This window comes from Parus major, chromosome 4A, assembly GCF_001522545.3.
Source record: "Parus major isolate Abel chromosome 4A, Parus_major1.1, whole genome shotgun sequence".
NCBI lineage: Eukaryota > Metazoa > Chordata > Aves > Passeriformes > Paridae > Parus > Parus major.
The window spans coordinates 5,208,010-5,231,850 of NC_031772.1; the positions used below are offsets into that span (position 1 = coordinate 5,208,010).

At 47.9% G+C, this 23,841-nt stretch overlaps 1 protein-coding gene and 1 long non-coding RNA gene across 2 annotated transcripts; one reads left to right on the forward strand and one right to left on the reverse strand.

Moving 5' to 3' along the window:
* Positions 1-3,440: 3,440 nt before the first annotated feature.
* On the reverse strand, positions 3,441-11,727 carry LOC107203849 (P2Y receptor family member 10). Its single transcript, XM_015626345.2, has 2 exons — positions 11,400-11,727; positions 3,441-6,378 (listed from the first exon to the last, which is right to left on the reverse strand). Exon 2 carries the CDS (start codon positions 6,374-6,376, stop codon positions 5,354-5,356), a length of 1,023 nt encoding a protein of 340 aa, XP_015481831.1. The 5' UTR covers positions 6,377-6,378; positions 11,400-11,727; the 3' UTR covers positions 3,441-5,353.
* A 148-nt stretch (positions 11,728-11,875) lies between these two features.
* On the forward strand, positions 11,876-22,541 carry LOC107203851. Its single transcript, XR_001521384.3, has 3 exons — positions 11,876-12,302; positions 17,000-17,206; positions 18,822-22,541. It is a non-coding gene; the product is annotated as an uncharacterized LOC107203851 (long non-coding RNA).
* The last annotated feature ends 1,300 nt before the right edge of the window (positions 22,542-23,841 follow it).

Genomic DNA, 23,841 nt, shown 5'->3' on the forward strand with positions numbered 1-23,841 from the left:
TCAGACTATCAAGGCTGCAGGCTAAAGCTGGAGGGTTTGGACTTTATTCCTGAAATAATGTGATGGTTTAAGGTGGAGATTTTCACAAAGTATTGTTGTTTAAAAATCCCGTACCGTGCATCATTCCCAATCTTTTTCTTTAATTCCTTTAATTCCCTTCCTATATAATTGCACATATAGAGAGTTTTGATCTGGTTTTCTGCCTGCTGAGCATGACCTCCTTTCTGCACGGCTGAAGAAGTGGTGTGATTTCATGGTGTGACTTCTTCTGAGCTGCCTCTTTTCCAGCTGAGCAGTTTTACCTGATATCCAGGGTCACCTCTCACAGCACAGGGCTTGTACAGATAATTTGGCTGTTGGCAACTCTCCCTTCCTGTAAAAACAGAAATATTCTTACCCTATTTTTTGTAAAAGGTTCTCATAAAATTAATGGGAACAGAACTGTGGAAGAGAAATGAAAGGAGGAAGATCTTATCAACTTTAGTTACCAGCTCAGGGGCTGGGATCAGGAGTTCTGCCACCCTCTCAGCTGCCAGGTCTCCTTGTGCCAAGAAATCATGGAACCTGAGAGTGATTTGGACTGGGGACCTTAAAGACTCTGATTCCAGCACCCCTGCCATGGGCAGGGACACCTCCCACTATCCCAGGTTGTTCCAAGCCCTGTCCAGCCTTGGACACTTCCAGGAATGGGGCAGCCCCAGCTTCTCTGGGCACCCTAAATCCCCACGGTTCTCATCTGCAAGGATTTGGGAGATGCAAGAGCTGTTTGTCACTCCAGTTTTTCCTTCTCTTCCAGCAGCTGGTGCAGATCCTGGGAAGAAGGAGCAGCACTCGTGTGTTTGTGGAGCGTTCAGAGACCACAGAAGGGAGGCTGGCACTGTGCCCTGTCCCTCTCCAGAGGGCAGAGGTTAGTCCCAGAGTGAAGGGGCTGTTTTATCAGGATATCCTGCCTGGAACATCCTATTTCTGTGTCTGCAGCAGCGTATCCAGCCATCCCTGAGCCCTATTTTTAGGTGTTTGTTTCCAGCTGTGCTGCTGGGGAAGGAGATCAGTGGATGTCAGACCCAGGCGAGGGCTTTGTAACCACGCTGAGCCCTTCCTCTGCTCCTTGGCTTTTTGGAGAACTTTAGCAGATCCCAACATTCCTGGCCATGAAAAGCTGAGGGATTGACAAACCTCAGGCATCATCCTTCGATGCACACGGATCAACCTCTCCATTCCTCTTTCACCTTGAGCATGTTTTTGTTCAGCATTTCTGTTTCTCTGGCTCATCCCCAATGCTAACGTGCTTTTCACACTTGGCAACGCTCCACTTTCAAAGGCAGAAGACACAAAGGAACTTTTTTAATAACTTTTTAAAAAACTGTGAGACTTTATCTAAGGCCTCCAGATAAAGGTCTCTTCTCCTACAGCCTGGTATCCTGTGGGCAGGGGGCCAAATGCAGATGATCAGCATCTCTCAAGCACTCAGCATTGAGAATATCTGACAGGATGCACCTGAAGGATGTATGAAAAGCAGGGGGAGGAGGAGGTTTGTTCACACAAAGCAGCTTCACCCTTGTGCAGGGAGCTGAGCAGGGCTGGGTGAGCCCCCAGCTCATTGTCCCTCTCGCTGTCACACAGAGCTCTGTGCAGCAACAGCATTTTGGGAAGCTCTGATTTATTTTACAGCAAATAATTGTCAATGCCTCCCTTAGTTTATGGGCTAAGCCTTTGTCTAATCCACAAACCCAGAGTTTTTGGTTTAAACACACCAGTCGTCCCCAAAATCTTTTAAGTGCAATGAGGTGGTTTCATATTTTTGAACCGTGGAGTTGTTATCCTGCATTTCCAGCATATTTTGTTTTTCCTCTGGGCAGAGAGCTGGTAATTTCATTTAAGAGAAGCAAGAGATACTGAAAGATTCTGCAGCTCAGAACCTGAAGCTGCAGAAAGGCTTTAAATTGGAGATTTTTCCAAATATGTTTGTTCTCATGGATGGGAGGGCCCTTTCAAGCTGCAGAGGAGGTAGCAGACATCTGCTCCTGGTTAGGATGGGGTAGCACTGCAGAGAAACACCTTTCCTTTTGCTAAAAGGTGAATGGCTCATGTTGTAGAGGAAAAGAAATGTGTTTGCCCAGGGCTGTGCCTCGGGGTCGGGCACGGTGCCAGTGCAGGTGGCTTGGAGACCTCACCACATCTCCATCCTGAGCAGTTCCCTTCAGGGTGAGATGCTCCAGCCCCAGGAGCCCTTCAGATCCATCTTTCACACCCCTGTGAAGCTCCACCAAACCTCTTGGTTTGGTTCAATTCTGCCTTTCTGTGGCAGAATTGTCTGTTAAAACAGTTTTTTTGTGTCTGCCCAAAAAGGAGGAAAAGTATTTTTTCAACTCATGAGTCTGAGCAGCAGGACAAGCACAAGAGATAATCCAGGAGCAACATCATGAAATTATATTTCCTCTTGTCAAAATAATAAACATGTTTTTTGGTCACAGGAAATGGGGTGAATTACAGGAACCTGAGCCAGCCTTGTTGTGCCTCTGCCTGTGTGAGGCAAAGCAGCCCCTGCAGCCCAGGTCCTGGGTCAGATCCAGCACCAGCCAGCTGGGAAGGCAGCTGGAATGCTCTCCTCCTCCTCCTCCTCCTCCTCCTCCTCACTGGAATGCCTGTTTCCTTCTCTGGAGATGCACACTGAGGTTTTGGAAGGCCTGAACTAAAGAGTTTGGATTTCAGGTGTGGGTTTATGGAGGCTGATTGGATCATCTTGGACTCTCAGAAAACTTCAGGTTTTCCTGATCTCTCTCTGAGCTTTTGCTCTCTAGGCTGGCCCATCCTGACTGACTTTCCCTGCAGGTTTAACCTCATCTGGCAGCTGAGCCCCACAGAGCTGGTTTATCTCTACCCCAGCCAAAAGCAGGGCCCTTTCCCCCACAGCAGAAGAGGCTTTCAGACAGAGTTATCTGATCCCCTGCACACCACAGGATTGAAAGGGTGGAGTGGGTGACTTTCCCTCACAGGCTGGGGCTGCAGTATGGAAAAGGAGCATTTTGGAGAACCTAAAGGAGCTCAGAGGACGAGTGAGGCAGGAAAATGTGAGGAGTTGCTTGAGAATGTCATCATGGAGATGGGGAATGGTATCCCTGGTGGAGACCCCAAATCCATGCTAAGGTTTGGGCAGGAGAGCTGCTGTCACTCCTGGACACTCAGCAGCTGGAGCAGGTATTCCCATGCCTTGCCCATCTTCCACTACCTAGGACACCTTCCCATCCTCAAAATACTTCTAAATCTAACAGAAGTGTGGTAGAATCAAAAATTAAATAAATGGCCTCTACTCAGAGTGAAAACAAGCAATAAATCTGTTTAGAATAATAAAAGTTGAGCTCCTTCGCTTGAACCCTGATCCCAGGAGGGGCTGATCCCACACAGTTTTCCAGGTACCAGTGATAACTACAAAACTCAGCTGATGTTTGCAAAACAGCCTTTATTTTTCTTTTTTTGAGCATCAGTTCTTGGGAAGTAAAACCCGCAGAATGAGCTAGAGAGTTCCCGTAAGTGCCCTCAGCTTGTTTTCACCTGATCGAGGGAGAAGGGTGCGAAAGTGAAGGGACAGGAAACAGCTCCCAGTCACTTGGAGGCTTAAAGAGGTCTGTAAAAATTCACAAAACAAGCACTGAAACTGAAGTCTCCTTCCCTGACAACTTTAAACAGAGTGTAGCTTATGAGAGACTGCTGAACTGACAACAATTGAACTGTGTGAGGTCAGCTCTGCCTTTGGAAGGGACTCCTTGCAGCGTGTAAACATTTCTTGTGTCAGTGACATCAGAGAGAACATTTCCATCGACTCCAGTGCATCCTACTCAGCCCAAAATCATCTTCTCACACCTGGGAGGAGAACTAGGAGAGCTTATTGTGTTTGTGTCAGTGTCGTTGCCTTTTAGAGGGGAATTGTTGTTTAAATCCCGGTCCTTGGTTTTTCCCTTTGTTTTTTGTAAAGCAGAGAAGTGGGAAAACACAATATACAGGAAATATTTGGCTGTGTTACATTTTAACTCAGTGGAATTGAGTGGTTGGAGTTAAAATACACATAGCAAGTGTTTCTGGTATTTCTTTTGGTTTTGTAGCAACTGTTGCAAGACCTTACAAATTTTTCGCATTCTTTTGAAAATATACTGATTTCCAAAGGCAATAAATTGGTGATGGTTCAGCCAAATCCATCCCCGGGTATCACGAGGTACCCTTGAAGTTACAGAGTGGGTGGACTTGGCTGAAGAGCCATAACTAATTAAAAATGAGGGGTAAATGAATCCTTCCTTGTTGCTGCTTTGCATAGCTACCTAAAAATGTAAACATTAGGATCACGACAGGACCTGGTGGAAAAAAAATCACAATAATTTATGAATTTAACTTCTAGTCTATCAGTAAAATCACCTTGGCAAGGGCTCTTCTTGTTTTTAAAAGATTCATCAACTGAACAGGTTGAGATGAGCATTTCTGGGACAGATTCATCTCAGGTACCTCTGGACCACACACGGAAGGGAGTGAGAACCTGAGTGGCACCATCAGCACCATCAAACCCACCTGCACTGACCCCAGGACCACCATGGTCCTGCCCCAAGGGGTCCAAAGGCAAAAACCACCTGCCCATGTCCCCCTTGCCAGCTTGGAGGGGAGGAAAGTCACCTGGAGCAAGGGAAGGTGCCAACTTCTGATGTTTGAGGAGAATCTGTCTTGCACCAGCTGCAGGTGCAAGTTCTGGGATGTGTCAGCAATTAGGGAGCAAACAGAGCTGGGAGGAGGGAAAGGAGGAGCAGAGCAGGAGGGTGAGTGAGGAAAGGGGGAGCAGAGGTCACTGGTGACCAGTGGGGTGCACCAAACCCATGGAAACCACCTGCACACCTGTCCACAGCCCCCACTCCACAAACCACAAGGTCCTTTGGTTGCTCCTGGCCAGCTTTAGGTTCTTGTGTGGTTTTCCCAGAGGAGATCCTTCAGCAGAAGTCAGTGTATGAATGTGGGATTGTCTCTGGCTTGATCACAGAGCCTGCAACTGTGAGAATAGAAGAAAAGCCTGGGACTTTTCCACCACTTCCCAGTCAAAGCTTTTTCACTCCTTCCTGTGTATTGTCTAGTCCAGTGAGGTCAGCTGGGGGTGGCACAGGGAGGGGACAGCCACATCTATTGGGTCACTCACCAGATTCCAACACACCAGTCTTAGACAAGGTTTTATCTTCTATAAACTTTAAAAATTCCACTGCCACAAAGCACCCTTGGATAAACCTGCAGGATCTTCCACAACGGAGTCGGTAATGGAGTATCCCAGAGCAGTCTCAGATTTCATATGAAATACTTTTGTTTCTTCCAAGTGGCCTTCTTCTCATTCCTTCATCGACGAGGCGCTCTCTTTGCTCATGAGCCGGCTCCGGATGACCATGCTGCTGTGCCTGGAAATCTGTTCCTGGAACTCGGAAGTCATGAAGAAATAGATGATGGGATCCAAGCAGCAGTCAAAGCTGGCGAGGCTCAGGCAGAAGGGCTGGGTGTAGAGCGTGATGGTGCTCAGGAAGCAGTCGGTGATGACGTTCTCCTTCACCAACATGTAGAAGAAGAAGTTGATGTGGTAGGGAGCAAAACACACGCAGAACACAATGGCACACATGGAAACCATCCTGAGGGCCTTCCTCCTCTCCCCGCTGTTTTCCTGTGGGATATGGAAGCCCCGGATGGAGTCTCTTGTTTTCCACGTGCAGACTAAGATGATGATGAGCGGGCCCACGAAGCCCAGGAGCTCGGCGGTGCCGGTCATCAGCACCGTGCCCACCTTGCTGTCGATCGGCTTCACCTGCAGGTCGGCAAAGCAGCTGGTGGTGTTGGCACCCAGCCCGTGGCTCCTCATGATGGGGAAGGGCACGCAGGCGGCCCCCACCACGAGCCAGACCAGGGCGCTGATGGCCACGTCGTAGCGGCGCTTCCAGCCCTTGGCTCGGAAGGGGTGGTACAGGAAGAAGTAGCGCTGGACGCTGATGCAGGTGAGGAAGCAGATGCTGGCGTACATGTTGAGGTACTTCAGGTAGAAGCACAGCAAGCACAGGACATCCCCGAAGGGCCAGCTGTGGTTGATGTAGTAGTAGATGCGCAGGGGCAGGGACAGGACGTGGGCCAGGTCGGCCACGGCCAGGTTGATCATGAAGATGACGGCTTTGCTCTTCCTGCTGAGGAAGCGGCACAGGACCCACAGGGCAGCGCTGTTGGCCAGCAGCCCCGGGATGAAGATGAGGGTGTAGGTGGTGGCGTAGAGGCTGCTCTTGAAGGTGATGTCCTGAAGGGAGCAGCTCTGGTTGCTCTGGGTCATGACTGGGTTGCTGGAAGAGGCTGTGGTGGTGTAGGGTGGGTGGGTCATTCCTGTGGGGAGAAAAACGGGACGTGAAGGCAAAGACACTGCAAGAGTCGTCAGTGCTCACTTCTGCATTTTCCACATGGCTTTTCACCATGAAGCAGAGGGCTGGGAATGTTGAAACATGAAACCTCCTGGAATTGTGTTCAGAGCTGCCCTGTCAGAGATCCCACTGTTCCCACAGAGACCATTCCTGGTGTGTCAGTCCCAGGAGCACAAGTGAAGCTGTGCCACACTGATCATGGGGCAACAGGAGAAGCTGCCCATCCTTTGCCATCTCCTGAAGATCTCCTGTGGTTTGGTCTCTGGGAGCAAGGCAGGAATACACGGAGGAAAGGTGGGTATGTCCCAGCCCCCATCATGGGCATGGCCCAACGCTCTGAGCGTGGGTGTCAAGCACTGAATCACAGAATGATTTGAGTTACAAAGGACCTTAAAACCCATCCAGTGCCACCCCCTGCCATGGGCAGGGACACCTTCCACTGTCCCAGGCTGATCCAAGCCCTGTCTAACCAGGCCTTGAGCACTTACAGGGATATTTTGGGCTGTGCTGGGCATTATGTGGGTGGCAGGCCTTCTGAGCCCCTCAGAGGACCTCCTGGACCCACTTTCTCTGGCTTTACAGGCACAGAGCACATGCAAAAGGGTAGCAGGGAGTGGGCTTGGAAAATGTGACCGCTGTGAACACAGCCAGTGCTCCTGAAGTGCTCTGTTAATGTATTTAAGCGGTTGGAACACACAGAGATCTGGTCACGCCACCAGCTTCTATTTCCCATCACCATGGCAGCCCCAGTCTGACTCTTTTTTCTGCCAGATAATTTTACTTTTTAGGTACTGCCAATTCCTGCCTCTTGGCCATCAGCAAAATGCCACGTGTTGAAGTGTTGGGCCACCTTTCTCTTGCCAGCTTTTGTAACCAGGACCAGTGAATTTGGTAACTTGTCCTCCACAAGGCAACACAGGGAGGAGGGGCTTTCCTCTCAGGGTTATAATTTTCATTACAGTGATTCCTTCCCATGTTGAATATAATGGTTAAAGCTGAAAATCATCTTCATGTGGCACTGCAGACTGATTCACTCCTCTGACTCATTTCCTGCAAGGAGCATTTGCCAGAAAAACTGTCTCTGTAGGTAGAAATTAGTAACTCCTACTCTGTTACTAAAGATTTTTCCTTCGTTTTACCAAAGGAGTTGAGTTTAGAGCTCTCAGTGACACTGAGCACAAATAGTTCTGCTTTCAGCCTCTTAATCGTTGTGGTGCTGACATTTGGCAGCTCATCCAGACTCTGCTCCAGGCTGCCATGGGAAGGTTGGGATTCAGCCCCCAAAACGCCTGGATGCAGTGAGGTCCCACATGGAACACGGGCAACAAGCAGGGCCTTGTAACTCTGCTCCTGCAGGCTCCCCAGACAGATGATTTTCTTTCTCAGCTTCTCTTTCACATTCCCACAAACTCCAAAAAGCAAGGTCTGCATGTTTATCTCCTGCAGCAGCCTCAGTTTTAGCAGCTCCAGCTGCTCTGAGCACCAGGGAATTTCTGCCTTTGGGAAGGTCTCTGGCTCATCCCCTTCCTTCACCAATTTGCTGGACCCCAGAGCTGCTTTTGTCCCTCCAGGTCCCTCCCAATCCCCTCAGCACACACAGGATGGGACAGGATGCTCTGCTCCGTGTTCCCCATCCCAGCAGCCCCACCCAGGACACCACAGCCCTGCCATGAGGCCAAAGCAGGCCCATGAGGAGGGAGAGGCTCAAACTGTGATGGAAACACAGAAGAAAGATTCCTTCACGGATTTACCTGCCCTGAGAAGCAGCAGTGGAGGCCTCCTGCTCTCCATCCTGGAGTTGTCAGGACAGGGAGTGAACAGGGGCTGGTGTTCCTCCCCTCAGAGAGGTGGGTGGGATACAGCCCTTTTCCTGGGAGAGCTGGGAATTTCTGCTGCTCGGGAATTCATCCTTTTCCAGCTGTTGTCCAGCTGGCCATGGCCTTGTCTCTGGTAAAAGCACTGCCCACTGCCCCTTCTGTCCCTTCAGGTCACCTCTCCCTTTGCCAAGAAATCATTTTTCAAGTCCTCATCTGCCTGGTTTTCCTTGGAAGTCAAAGCTGGAAGGTCTGCCTGCTGCTCCTCCAGACACAGCTGCTGGATGGCCATTAAACCACACAGGATTAAGTACATCTGCAAAATGTTAGATTTTAAAGGCACTTTTATAACTAATTACCTAATTAAATGCTGGCCAGTACATGCATTCTCTTCAGTCCAATGAGTGACAGCAGCCAATTTGCTTATCAAGGTTCTTAAATACAGCCAGGCCTAATTTAATCCCTTCCAACCCCGACTATTCTGTGATTTAGGTCTCATGTCACACTAAGGACAGCTGGGGTGATGGGATGAGGTCTGCTGGCTCAAACTGGGCTCTGACCAGAGGTTTTAGGACAAACTGCAGTGTCCAGGATGTGTTCCTGGAGCACGGGGGTGATGCTGAGGGCACACCCTCCCTCCCAGAGCTCAGCTTGGCTCTCTGGTGGGACAAACCCTGCCTTGGGGGAGCCCAGGGCATGGAGAGCTCCCCCCTCATCCATCACCTTCATCTGCTAATTGTCCACAAGGGGTCAGAGTTCATCCGAATTTCATTTCTTGGCTCTCTTTCAGCTATTTTTCTCACCCCCAGGTGTTGTGTGAGTGACAGCAGTGGGAGCTCTCCTGAGTCCACCGTGCCATCATTTAGGAAGATCCCAAACTGAAAACATCCAGTGTTGCTGAATAACTGATATTAGGGGGAAAAAAATGCTCCCAGGAGTGAGCCTGGTTGCTGGTATCTTTTCTGACGATCCTTAAAGGTCTTTTCCAGCCCAAGTGATTCTATGATTGAGTTTGCAGGTGGAGGAGTCCTGAAAAGCTGCACTTTGATGGAGATCATGGAGCTTTGGTGAACCTTGGGGCCAGGAGGTTATAAAACCCATCCTGCAGGTGATGTCCCAGCCCCACCACCTCAGCAGATCTAACTCAGAGACTGGGAACAGGAGGTGGATGCCCTGGGGTCAGAAAATCCCTCTCTGCATTCAGGGAACTCAGGGTCTGAGCAGGGTGACCTGCCTGGCAGTGCACACAATTAATACATTACCATAATTAATATGCATGGGGTGGTGCCTGCTGGCTCATCAGCAGGGCCCTTTCTGAGGATGAAGGATTTCATTACAAAGCCATAAAAACATAATGAGATTAAACCATCTCCTTAATCAAAATGCACCCAGACACGCACAGGGCACCACAAAATTTCTGCATTTCTGCCTTTCCTGTCACTTTGGCTCAGATCGAGGCTTAATCCCACACCAACCCCTTCTCTTCCCACTTGTGCACAAAAGCAGACACTTGAGATACCACTGAGGGTGCTAAAATTCCATCTCCAAAGTCCTTCACTGCCTGGTGGGTGTGCAGCACAGGCTGCAGAAGACTGAAATCTCCAGTAGATTTTATTAGTGCTCATTTACATCTTGCAGAGAGGTGGCTCCCACTGCAACATTGCTTCCAGAATATGAATATTTTTTTAAAAAAAAACAGTATCAAATAAACACTCCAATATCCAACCACTATTTTCTATATTTCTGTGAGATTCTGTATCCCTGATGCTGTTGCAATAAGGATATGAGAAGTGAGCATGTTATTACTGGAGCTTTGGAAACTCAGCATAGCATTCCTTGGCAAAAGGTGTTCCTCTGGATAGGCTGAGAAGCACAGAGATGTCATTCCAGAGTCCTGGATCTGTCTGAGGTGCCCACCAGAGCCAGGTTAATTGATTTGATTGGGGCACAAACATTTCCATGCTCTGCTCTCAGTGCATGGCCGTGACACCGGAGTGAAACCTCTGCACTCAGAGTGGAACATTCTACAGTTAAAGGTGCTTTTTTTGGCTCTCTTTCACAGAAAAAGAGTGGGTCTGGGCTGTCTGCTGTATTTTCGTTTTGCAGCAGTGGTGGAAGTCCTTCCTGCAGCTCCAGCAGAGACACCAACAGCCCCCTCAGGGCGCTGGCTGCAGCCTGGGAAAGGGCTGTCCCACAGATGCACTCCCCTCATGGATGGAATTCCCATGGCTGATGATGTTAGCACCTGGGCCAAAGTCTTTTACTTTTCACAAAGCCTTTTCGCTTTTACTTGACACCAAAAATATGCCCTTGAAAAGAGCCCCATTGTCCCTGCACAGCTCCTGCTCCTCCTGCTGAGGAATCCCCTCCTGCAGATCCTGACTTGCCTGCTGTGAGATTCCCTCTGGATCCACTTGCAGAGAGATCCAGGGGCCACCCACTCTAAATCCTGGCTGTGAGCACCCCACAGGATGCTTGCTGTGCTCCCAGCACAGCTGAGCCGCTGCTGCACGTGAAAGCAAAGCCAGCAGAAATGCACCTTTTACAAAGTACAGCACAAAGTCCAGTTTGAAACCTTCAGCCCATGAAGTCAAGTTTTAATCCACAGCAGTGCCTGTGGTCTGGATTAAGAATTTGAACCACCTCAGGATTCTCATTAGCAAAAGCAAGTCCAAGCAATCCTGCTATTTTTTGTCATTTTATGTCCCCTCACTATTGCCAATTTGTTGCTGCTCGCTCGTAGAGCCTTAGATGGCACAAAGATGGGCAGCACATGGATTTTATGTTATGGCAATAAAAATCCCCTTTGGAAAAAACAATTTGCATGTTACCCTTACTGTCAAGTATGACTTTAAAATAAAATATATTCCCAGAGGAATCAGGCAAGAGACAGGAATTATCCCTATTAATGACACTGGAGAGCTGGTGGAGCATCGCTAATTGCCCACGCCTGACGTTTATTTTTGCAGGCACAGCAGCTGCTGTTTGAGCTCCTCCAAGCACTGAACACCCAGAGCATTGGCACACGAGGAGTGTGCAGGGCTCCAAGTGCCACAAATCTCCTGCTGGCAAGAGCCACCCCCAAGGAAAAGCCGGAGCAAAGGGACATTTCTGCAGGAAGCAGCAGGGGCGCGGTTCTGGACGGCAAGGAGAGGGTTTGAAGCAGCCTTACCTTGGCAGGCAGAGCCGTGCTCAGCGCAGCCGAGTGCTCAGGAGGAAGTGGAATGTCCCCTGCACCACTGTTGACACCAGCGAGGGGACCTGGGTGACATCACGAGGTGCCACAAAAGGTGCTGCCTTTGCCGGTGCTGGGCTGTGGCTCCAGCCCTGCTCCCAGCCCTGCCAGCCCAGTCCTGGTCAGGTGTCCCCACAGTGACCCCAAAATGGGGTTACGTGCCTTTGTCCCAGGTGGTTTCTGACCTGTGGCTCTGCTGGCTTGCCTTGGCACCCAGTGGGAGGATCCCAAGGGAGCTGGGTGCAGGATACCCCTTCCTCCTCTCCAACTCTTCCTCCTCTCCAGCTCTTCCTCTCCAGCTCTTCCTCCTCTCCAAGCAGAGCTGTGAGCAGACCATGGGAACGCTCCCGAGGTTTCTGCCCGCTCCTGCCTGGCAGCTCAGCCCTGCTGTCCCCTCCTGCCCCTGGGGGTGAGGACCTGCTGGGTGCTCTGCTCCAGCTCGATCCTCCTGCACATGAGGTCTGACTTCCCAATGGCTTTTTTTAGCACAGTGTGAGCCTTGCCTGACATTTCTCCTGAACTAAATAAGTCCCCAACTCGATTTACACTCACTCACCCTGCCAGCAATGCCCAAGGGTGGCACTTCTGACATTGCTTCAAGGAACGGGCACGGATCCAGCCTCACCTTATCCCAGGGGATGAATACACAGCAGGGGCTGCAGCTTTACCCCTGTTTGGATTTTCAGAAAGCCACGAGGAATCTGCCCTGCTTTGCCTCTCTGGGATCTGGATCTCAGCACTCGACTGTCCCTGTCCTCACCAGGGACAAGCTCTGCTCTGTCATGGTTTGAGAGTGTGAAGTCAAACGTCACAGCAGCTCCTACCTGACATGGGAACCATGTGAGTATTGATGTCTGACAGCTCAGAAACCTCAGAAACCCAAAACTGTTGGCTCTCATTCAGATAATTCCACATGAGCACCCCCTTAAATGCAGTGCCGTGCTTTCCAGATGGTCTCGTTTCCATCAGTTGTCAAAGGAGGTTGGTAGAAGTTGGGAGTTTGCCAGGTGTTTGTTTTAAAATTATTTATGTGGACCTTTTGAAAAGCGATAGTGAGGTTTTGGCTGGTGCTGCAGTGTTTAACAGCACATCCTGTTTAGCTGTTTATATTTTTCCTCAGCAATGGAAACATATTTGCTGGAATTCATCCAATCAGAAAATTGTCTTTCACATAAAATCACTGCACTCTGCAGCCTGGCAAGCTGAGAATTTGGGAACAGCAGTCCCCTAGCTGACCCAGCCAGCATCTGTGGAAATCAAACATTCATAGAATCACAGAATCATGGCATGGTTTGGAATTGAAAGGAGTTTAAAGTTTTTCTTGTTCCACCCCCTGCCCTGGCAGGGACACCTTCCCCTATCCCAAGTTGCTCCAAGCCCCATCCAGCCTGGCCTTGGACACTTCCAGGGATCCAGGGGCAGCCACAGCTTCTCTGGGCACCCTGTGCCAGGGCCTGCCCACCCTCATTATCAGCTCTTGTGCAGATGCTCCTCTCTGCATGAACCTCCATCCAGGGCAGGCTTGACCGATCTGAGCAAAAGCCACAATCCTTGTAAGGAAAAAGGAGAGGGAGAAGATGCAGCTGCTGTTGCTGCTTTTCCCCAGGGCCATGAATTGCTCTGGTTTGGGGCAGGTTGTCACATGAGGGTTTTAGGACCAGGTAGGAAATTTAAAAACAGGACTCCTTGCACCTGCAGAATATCCCACTGAATTTCTTTTTCCTTAAGTGCAGTTGCAGAAGATCTGAGCCCTGGTTATTGGGTAGTTTATCAGTTATCCTGCAGACAAAGGCTCAGGAAGTGGCTTTTTCTGCTGATAAACCAGAACTGCCTGGAGATTTTGCAGACAGTTATGCTGGGTGCGATGGAATTTCCCTACAGAGCTCCTTGCCCTCATTATGAGGGTAAAACTTCGGTTTGTGCAGCAGAAGCTCTTCCTTCTCTTGCTTATGACTTCCCAGAAACATTCATTACCATAATTACCTGGATTAAAGGAGAGCTTGGATCCTGCAAGGCCACCTGGACTTCGGTGCCATCATCATGTGACAGATAGTTGAGCAATACCGTGGTTTTAAGTCAAAAAAACAGCTCCAGCTTTGTCTGTTTGCTGTTCAGGAGCTGGGTTTGATGTGCAACGATCCCAAACAGAAAGAAGTTTCCATGCCTTTTCCATGCTTCTGTTTCCTTTCCAAATTCTTTCCCCAAATCCAAAATTAAGTGGCTGCTCTGTGGCTTTTTTGTGGTTTAGTCCATAGAACTGTAACTGGTCTTTTAGAGGTTTTCCACATCTTCAAGGGGAGAAATCAAATTTTATGGAAAATACTCCCATAAAACAAATTACAGCCCTTCAGTAGGAACCAGAGGAAAAGCAGCTGCATTTCTAAATTATTATTGAGATAGGTATGTAATTCATGAAAATGTATTATTTAGTATCTAAAAAACATTAATATTGTGCATTGTATAATCATATTAATATAGAAATATTCATAATAGCACATAATTATTAAAATTTTTCTAAAATCACAGAATCCCAGGAAATTTGGATGGGAAGTGACCTCAAAGTCCATTCAGCTCCACCCCCTTGCTGTGGGCAGGGACATGTTCCACTATCCCAAATTGCTCCAAGCCCAATCTAACCTGGCCTTGGACACTTCCAAGGATGGGACATCCAATAAATAATAATAATATAGGATGGAACAGCCAATAAATAACATAAAGATTGAGATTTCATGTCAATGTTCTTTTTTTTTTCTGTCAAGTCAAGCCTTTGGAGTGTGGAAAAGCAGACATTCAGCAAAAGATCACACAGAGAAATTTATCTAAGTGTGGTCAAAAGTTGTACTCTGACAAGGAGAAAATAAATAACTGCATCCTGATTCAGTGATTCTTCCTATGGAGAATTCAAAGGATTATTTAAAGGAGAGTGAAATGTTTATGTGGAGGTTAAATTACATAACCAGATAACAGAAAGAGGAACAGAGAATGACAAACATTTCAAAATTCTTCCCTCTTATTTCTGCTTTTTGGGCTTCAAGCTGATAATAATTTTTTCTCTCACAACAAAAAGCAGCAGGAGGCACATGGAAAAAGTCAGAACAGGGTGTTCTGTGAGAAACAACTTCTAATTACCTGCATTTTCTGGCCACTGAAATATCATTGCTCATTAGTGCCTCTCTCTCTGCTGTTACAGATCTACAACTGTACCAAGTCGTTAACGATTTCCTCTGCCCCCAGCACAGACACACACGTTCCTCCTGTCCAAAAGAGAGGCTGATTCTGTTCCAAAGAAATCGATTTTTAATTCAAAACAGCAGCTTTTCCTACGAGAGCTGCCCAGTAGCTCTGTCTCAGCCCATCCCTCCATCCCACGACAGCCGTTCCCTTCCGTGGGCGCTTGGAACTGGGGAGAAATAACCAGCTGAAAACGTTCACACCGAGGGTTTCCCCAAGAACAAAAATATTCCTCCCTGACAGCAGAAAGAGAAAGGACATCTTGGAATGCTGGTGCCCAAACCAGCATTCCAAGCTCGCCCTGGATTTTATTCAGAGCAGCTGAGCAGCTTTTCCAGTGAGGGATCCAGGGTTCGCCAACGCCGGCCACAGGGATTTGCCCGTCAGAACCTTTGCTCTTTGTCAGAGTCATTTACTTCCTAAATTTGGGGTTTTAGCAGGAACTAAAAAGGAGCAAACGTGTCTTCCCCTCTTACCAACCAGAGCCTCTGACAACTATTTTCCATGCAGCTGGTGCTAAAAATAAGGATTGGTTTTCTTTGCTGAAACTTCTCCTTCATGCCTTGCAGTGCAGAATCCCTTGACAGACAGATTCCAGCAGTCTTTTTGGAAGGGATAAATGAAAATTTTGAGGGAGAGGGACCCGGGGAGGAAAATGAACTCTTAGTTTTGCCTGTGGTGGTTTTAATTTCTTTGCCCAGTTTAATTTCTTTGCAAAAGTTTTGTTCCCGAGGGGTCTTTGTGGTGGTGAGTTACCCTGGAGCAGCTGCCACAAGCTGGCACATGAAACTCCTTTTCCTTAGGTGCACAGGGAATTGAGTTTGTGCTCCTCCTGGAGCTTTATGCTAAAGCCATTGCTCTAGATCTCCCCAGGGGAGAATCACCAGGACAATCTGGTGAGATCCAGCTAAATGTGAAGGTTATAATTTGTTAATTTAGAGCTTCCAGCAAAAAGAGCTGCTGCTGGTGGAATATCAGCCTCAGAGAACCAACTCAGCCTGGAACTACCTCCTGGAATTCGGTCACCTCTCACCCACAGGTGACTCACCCCTCCGTAGAGGCAGGATGAGTCTGAGAGTTGTGAACTCCAACACTTCCCAAACCATCCTGGGATTCCATGATCCAAAATCCAACCCCAAATATTGTCTGTGACTCTGGTGCAGCCTCCCCATGAAGGCTGCAAAGACAAGGGTGAGAATTTTCATGAGAACTGGAAGACAAAACCCAATGAACTCCGTGGGGAATTCCCGAGACCGGAAAACCCCCTCCCAAGAAATATGATCAACCCCAGTCATGTTCTTCATCACATTTTCTTCATGAGGCTCTGCTTCCCCTTTCACTTCATCTGGAAACAGCACCAAAGACTCCAGCAAAGAGAGAACCTGATTGCATTTAAAAATTAGGAGAGTTTTAGATGAGCTTTTGGGAATAAATCCTCCCCTGTGAGGGTGGGGATGCCCTGGCACAGGGTGCCCAGAACAGCTGTGGCTGCCCCAGCCCTGGAGGTGTCCAAAGCCAGGTTGGACTCGTTCTTGGTTATCCATGGAATCACAGGATGGTTTGGGCTGGAGGAGACCTTAAATCTCATCTCAATCCAACCCTTTCCCATGGGCAGGGACACCTTCCAGGTGTCCACCTAGACTGGGTTGTTCAAATCCCTGTCCAACCTGGATTTGGAAGCAGTCAGGTGCCATGAAGGAGATGTGTGGGGTGTGTTACAAGCATGAACAGGCTCAGGCCTGGGCCTAAGACATAAATCTGGTCAGAGAAAAGAAATAATTTCCACACCATCAACAACTGTCAGCAAGAAATCAACAGCAGCAGTTGTGTCTCAGGTCTGCTCTGGGTGCTCCTGGCTGGGGAAGGACTCCAAGGAAAATGATTTCTGGGAGAAAAGAGCCTTGTGAGACATTTTATCATTTCAATAAGGTCAGAAACACTGGCAGCACGTACAGATCACAACAGCTACAGCCCAGATTTCGCTGCCTGATTGGAATAATGAAAAGCCATGAGATGGTTTTGCTCTTTCGCTGCTTCCCAGGATTCTAAATGAGCAGAACAAAGTCCTGGGAGCTGGTTTGGGTTCCCTGCCCAACAGCAGAGGAGCAGTGATGTGTGCAGATGTTGATGGGACAGTTTGATTTTAGCTCTTCCTGAGAAACATCAGCTCAGCATCATCTGTTTGGGGGTTTTTGCTTTATATAATCTTTGGTCAGCTCTCAGTCCTGCTCCAAGTGCCTGCATGTGCCTGGATTCTGCTGGAGCCGAACCCCACCAGTCGCAAACTCCAACTTTTTGCCCTCCAGAGCTACAGCTGAAGACCTTCAGTTCAGCAAGCTGTCAGCTAAGGAGAGCTGGGAAGGAGCTGTGCCATCCCACAGGGTGGATTTGTCTCCTGGGAGGAGCAGAGCAGGAGCCAGCAGCTCCTGGAGCCTTCTTCCCATCTTGGAGAACGCTGTCCTTCACTCAGATCCCACAAGGATGGAAATCCAGCTGAGTGTTGGAAAGGATGAGTAAGTCTTTACTCTTACAAGAGCTCCTTTGGATAGAGGAGTCAAGATTTCCTTGGCAGCCAAAATTCATTGGCTCTGCTGGATTTTGCCTCTTGTTTTGACGGTTTCTCCAGTAGCTCTGTGTTTAGGTTCACTCCTTGTTTCTATTTGCTCTTTCAAATCTGTCTTTGGCTCCTCAGTTTTCTGTGACACCTGGGGAGGAAAAGCAGCACAATCATATCCAAATTGTGTTTGCAGCATCCCAGTCTCACAGAAAGAATCCTTCAGATTCTGGGATCAAGCAACAGTTAAGTTGCACCCTATTTGTCCAAAGTTTTTCCTTAATGTTTCACTTTTTAATTTCATTTTCTGTCCATAATGTGGATTGCATCAAACTGTGAATTCCTTGGATGGTATTTATGAACAGGGGGTATCACTTGCTATAAGGGATTTACTCTAAATGGATGTTTCTAAATGTGTATTCCCAGATTCAGGAGTTGGGAGAAGGAATATTTTCTGCCTTTGAGTCAGTCTAAATTGATCTCCTCCCATATTCCTGCTGTACTCAGAGAGGGAAAGCACAACTTCCACTCCACTCCCCTTGAACCAGTACCACAACTTTTCTGGGGCAAAATCCAAACCTTAACTGGCAAAATCCCATTTTTTTTAGGTTCATCTCCTGCAGACACCTCCCACAAACAATGAGCAGTTTAGCTGAGACACCTCCTCAAGGCACCAGATCCCAGGAATCCTCCCTCCCTGGAAAAAAACAAATATCCCACAGATCCTTCCAGTGGATTGTCATTGGATTAGAATTCTCAGATCTTGCTGCTTTTAAATGAGAACCTTTGAGAATCCATTTGGGAGATTAAGAGGATTTTGGGACTGGGACAGCTCCTCCACCTTTAAGATTTGTTGAGAAAGTGGAGCATAGGGGAGGCTCCTCATGCAAAACATCCCAATGAGAAGTGAGAGAGAAAAAACATCCAGAATTGGCTTCTTAAATCATCTGATTTTAGATTAAAAGCAAAGTTCCTCCTTTCCCTTCCTCCCTGAAATCAGTGGAAGAATCCACAACAGCCCAACGATTCCCTCAAAAATCAGGATATAGATAATTCCAGTTAGCACTGGGCTCTGACTGGGAAATTATAATCACCTCTGAATTAGAACTTTTCACTTTCTCATTTCAGGCTGAGTTATTGGGGTTTGGGTTTTTTTGTTTGGGTCTGGTTCGTTATTTTTGCTTGCTGAATTTACATAAAACTTTGGGGTTGGGTTTTTTGCTGTCTTCTCTTCATAAGCAGAACCCAGGTGTTTCCTACATTCGTCAGCAACTCTCAAGTTCCTCTTCCACCTTGATATCAGCCCCATCTCTGCGTTTCCCAGGACATCTCATCACTTTTTGTGTCTGGATAAAAAACCCTTTGTAGCCACCACATAACCAAACAGCACGTCCAGAAGAGCTGCAGCTCATAAATTCATAGTGCAGTCATTTTATTCTGAGAACTCTTGTACAGGTGGAGGGGGGGAAAAAAGGAAATTGCTGGTTTGTGGTTGAGACATCAGTGAAACTGTGTAACAGCATCAAGATGCAAAGATCAGTTCTGCTAATTCCTTTTTCTTCCTTTCTTCCCAGCTTGAAGGAGAGCTGAAGTCTGGAAGAAGCTCTGGGCAGTGGCTGGATCAGGGATTTTGAATTAGCCTCGTTAACATGCATTAATTAGATTTCTGCAGAGCCAGAGACATCAGGCATCGGGAAAACAATATCCTGCCTTTTGTCAGTGGCCTCACAGATGCTCCAGAGGAAGGGGAGCTGTGCCCTTCCCAGGGCCAGCAGCTCCAGGAGGGACATTCCAGAGGGAACACCAGCTGGGGATGCTCAGACAGCCCCAAAAACAAGAAGTGCTGGAAGATGCTGCCGTGGGAGAGGTGTAGGAAAGGGATAATATTAATATTAATATTAATAATAACAATAATAGTAATGTCCTGAGCAGCCCTGGGCTGGCAGGTGGCAGCAGGGACACGGTGTCACCACGGCCCCTGAGCAGTGACAGACACAGGGGCAGGTGCAAGTGAAGCCAGGCAGAACCTGCAGGCAGGAAATGCCCATTATTTGCTGACAAGTTGGTTTTTCCTCTTACCAAAACCACTCTAAGAATCCCAAGTCTTTTGTTCAGCTTCAGCCTGAGTGTCTGGGAGTGTCCTTGCTGAGGGAAAGGCCACCAGGGGGGACAGCAAAGGATTTCCCCATAGGGGTCACCAAAGACAGCTTGGAGGAGGAAATGCTTTTTTTTCTAAACAAAATAGTAAACTTGGGCAAAAGGATGCTGAGAGTGGCACAGGGGCCTGCCTGAATTCCCTGGGGCTTCCCATTCCTTCAGGAAATACTCACTTTGGAGTGGCAAGTTGGGAATTCTGTCCCTTTATATAGATTTGGCCATTCCTACCCACTGCTCATCCTGACGTGTTTGACTGGAGCACAACTGCCTTGACCAGGACCCAAACCCACCCTGGCATGTTGGATAATCCCATGGGACACAAATCCCACCTGTCCCTGTGCTGCAGCTGCTGCAGAACCTTTTCCCCCAGTGTTCAGAGGAAGGGCTGCAGAGATGGCCAGAAAGCTGCAGAAATCTCTCCACACCTCCTGCTCTGTGTGTTTCTGCAGCCCAGAGCCTGCTGTGGTTTTGTGCAGCTGTGGCTAAACTGTCATTAGCTCCCAGGCCACCGAGTTGTGACAGAAGGGTTTGTGTATTAAACAACAATTCTGATTATTTGAGCACCTCGTGGCCTTTCATCCTGCCTGGGGTGAGCTCTGCTTCCCAGATAGGACCAAGAAACAGCAAGGGCTAAGATATTTCTGAATTATTCTTCTAATTTCTCATGTAGGGCTTGGTCCCTTTGTCCCCAGCCCTTCGTGGCTCTGCTGGTTTTGGCTTTGGAGCTGCCTGTCCTGATGGGAGCCCTCCCTGAGCACGGGCTCAGCCCCATCCCTGCAGCCCAGGAGTGGGCCAGAACACAGCCCCCAGAACGTCCTCACGGATTTTAGGGTCTTTCAACCTTCCTAAAGGCCACAGCAGCCCCAGATCCCTCCCTCTGGAACAGCAGCAGGTTCTCAGTCTGTTCTCTGCTCCAGCTAGAGAGGGGAGCAGGGATGGATCCTGAGGGCTCTCCCTGTTTCTGTGCTTCCATCCCCAAATTTCCCTCCCTGGCCCCTTCCCCAGGCACATCCTGGGCTTGGGGGAGCCCAGCTGGGGGGGAAAGGACCAGTCCTGGATCCACAGGAACACATTCCCAGCCTGGAATCAGCAGTCAGGGAGGAAAGAGGCCTCAACTGTGCAGACAGGACATTGGGAAAGGAAGGAGGATTTTTAGGGGGCTGCTGGAAGGAAGGAAGTTTCTGTGGGAGTGACTCAGTGTCTTCTTGTGGAAAAGTCTGGAAGCTGTAGAGCTCCCCAGACCCCCAATCTCCCCACAGGGATGTTCAGCTGCTCTTCCACCTAAATATTTGCCATCTCAATGTCCCTGAGCAGCCTCCCCTGGGGCTCCCCACCTGCTCATGGTTCCATTTAAGCTCAGCCTGGAGCTTTCATCCCTTTCCTTGCCTTGGTCATGCTCAGCTCTGACCCTGCCTCAGCACAGACCTTCTCCATGCAGGTAACTTCCCTCTGGGATGAGCTCTTGGATGCTCATTTTAATTTAAACATTAAATTATTAACATTAATTAAGCACTTTAATTTGTTGCCAGGCTGGGTTTTGACCCTGGCTCATGGGGGAAGTTTTGGGGTCTTGTTGTAGGTTTGTCTCCAATCCTGGCTCTGTTTCCTTTTGTTCTGGAATTCCTGGCTGGGATTGTTGAGGGGATGAGCTGTCCCTCCTCCCAGGAGGGTTCCAGGGAGGGCTGAGGACGTTCCCTGTGCTGGGGTTATCCTTGGATCCCAGGTTCCTGCTCTTTAGGGATCACCCTCATCTTCCCTGGCAGCCTCCTGCTCAGCCCAAGGCTGCACCCAAATTCCTGAGGGTGCCTCCAGAGCTGCTTCCTCCCAAAAAAAAGTTGTTGGAGCAAATAATGGATTTGTAGGAGCCAAGGGCAGGGTTAGAGGGGGAAATTTTAGGATTTGGAGTGAATGCAGGGCTTGGCAAGGTGTTGGTGCTTCCCACGTGCTCCTAGGGAAAAGGGAAATATCTTCAGATTTCAGCTCCTCAATTTCCCTTTCCATGAGCTGCCAAAATCCTGGCACACCTGGACTGAAAGTCAAAGCAGGGCCCCTTCTCCTTCAACCCAGGGCCTGTCCTGGCTTTATTTTTCCTTTTCAAGCATGAAATCCCCAATAAAGGGCTGGTGTGGCTTTCCCCTCTTCCCTGCCACCCAATTCTTGCTTCCCTGGAGCTCATCCCAAATTCAGACAATTGTATTTCCAGGGTAAATAATTTCTCTGACAATGATTTTTTTTTTTAGCTTTTTGGGCTGACTTGCTGTTTTAAGTTTATTTTTCAGCTCCAAGCTCTAAATAGACTTTCCCTTTCTGAAAATGTGCCTTCAGAGCAGGAAGGAACTTGACTTTGTGAAGATTTATGGCCCTTTTAACCTCATTATGGGACTATTTGTAACAATCAGCTTCAGTTCCACTTGAGATAGTAAAATTTCTGTAAGCCCTTATTTGCCCCAGGCTGGAAGGTATCAGCTACTGAAAAGCAATGAAATGGAGGAATTTATCCACATAAAACATTGCAAATGTGCTGTTAAAAGCTGGATCCTGTCTTGAGTTTTTAATGCAGGAGGCTAAGGATGTGGAGCTGGGAATAAAATGGAGGTGGAGAAGAAATAAAATAAATTGTTAATTGTTAAAAATACCAAAACCAACAAAATAATCACCAAAAAAAACCCTACTTGAAGTAGTTTTAAATTAAATTTAAATGTTTTCTAGCTGAAATGAAAACCAGATGAAAAGGTGTGGGGAAAGAGAAATTGTTATTGAGAAGATTGGAGAGGAGGAAAAGATGTTTTACTGAAACAAAAACCTGATGAAATTTTGGTACAAAGCACTTTCACCACTTTTGATCTGACACTTTTCCATCCAACCTGAATTTATTTTAGCAGTAAATACAAACCTGGGGGTGTTTAAGGAAAGATTTCCCTCAGCAAGTGCTTCATTTTCCCCTTTCTCCTTCTTCTCTGCAGCTGCTGGTTTATTTTTTTAATTAAAAATAGATTCAGAGGGATGCTGATAATGGGATCCATTCTAACCCAGGAGTGTCCATGGCACAATTCATTTCCCAGAATTTATCTGGGACATCCAATGTCATTATCAATGCTTTCAATTTAGAATTGAACAACTTTCCAAGTGCTGTGCAAGTGGTGAGGAGTTCTGTTCTGTAAACCTCAAGGGAGAAATGGCTTTGCTTGGGCTGACACTTTAACAGGGGGTTTTGGTGTCTTGGTTTGGGGGGTTTTTTGTACTTTTAACCACTTCAGTCTGCTTTGAATGTCAGAGTTTTCATGGGAAATGGGATGATTTTTGGGCTCTGTCTGCTGGGGATGCTCCTGATTTACTGTGGAATGAAGAAGATAGCAAAAGTTCAGCCTTTTCATGTCCATAAACTGTTTATAATTATTTGAAAAATCTGTTTTAATAGCCAAGGAAGCTTGGGTTCCCTTTGAGGCAAGGACAGTCTGGATAAATGAATGAGGAGAATCACTAAAAACAGTACCTGTATTTTATGTATTTTATGTATTTTATGTATTTTATGTATTTTATGTATTTTATGTATTTTATGTATTTTATACAGCACCTGTATTTTTAGGGTCTCACACTAATTCCCAGAATTTCTGCCTCTGGGATTGTGGCTCTGCTGTCTCAGGGCCAAGGGGTGACTCTCAATTGCAGTTTTGAAGCAATTTGAGTATCTGTGAGAAATTTCTCACGGCAAGGAGGAAAATTGGTGGAAGGAAGATGGAAAATGGGCCCAGCTGGGGCTGGATCCACACCTGAGCCTCATCCTCAGGTCAGAACCAGGATGGGAACAGCAGGAGGAGAGGAGTTTGTGTGATGGGTGGTTTAATAATTGGATTTAGGGTAACTCTGGGTGGTTTTGTGTACTCTGACCGTCTGCTCGTGGATTCTCTCAGTGCCATTTGAGGGCAGGGTTTGCTCCACACCTCGAGGAAGTAGAGCAGTGTTGTTGGGGGGAAATTTCCTTTCTGTAGGGATATTTTAGAGCTTATTTGGGCAGTCTGAGCTGCTTGGAGCAATAAATCACAGCAAACAGGGGTGCTGGGAGGAGCTGCACAGCAGAGCTGTTCTCACCCCCACTTTGAGCTGCCTAAAAGTTCCTGTTCTTGCCTGGAGTGTTTTCCTCTGGATGTGGGATGGCAGCAGATAATTGTGGGAATAATGGAAAACAAACTCCTGAAAATGAACTTTGGAGGGCTGAAAGTGTTGGGTGTGTCCAGCCTGGAGAAGAGAAGCTCCAGGGAGACCTCAGAGCCCCTTCCAGTGCCTAAAAGAGCTCCAAGAGAGCTGGAGAGGGCCTTGGGACCAAGGATGGAGGGACAGGACAAGGAGGAATGGCTCTAAACTGAGGAAGGGAAGGTTTAGATGGGATATTGGGAAGGATTTCTGCCCTGGGAGGGTGGGCAGGTCCTGGCACAGGGT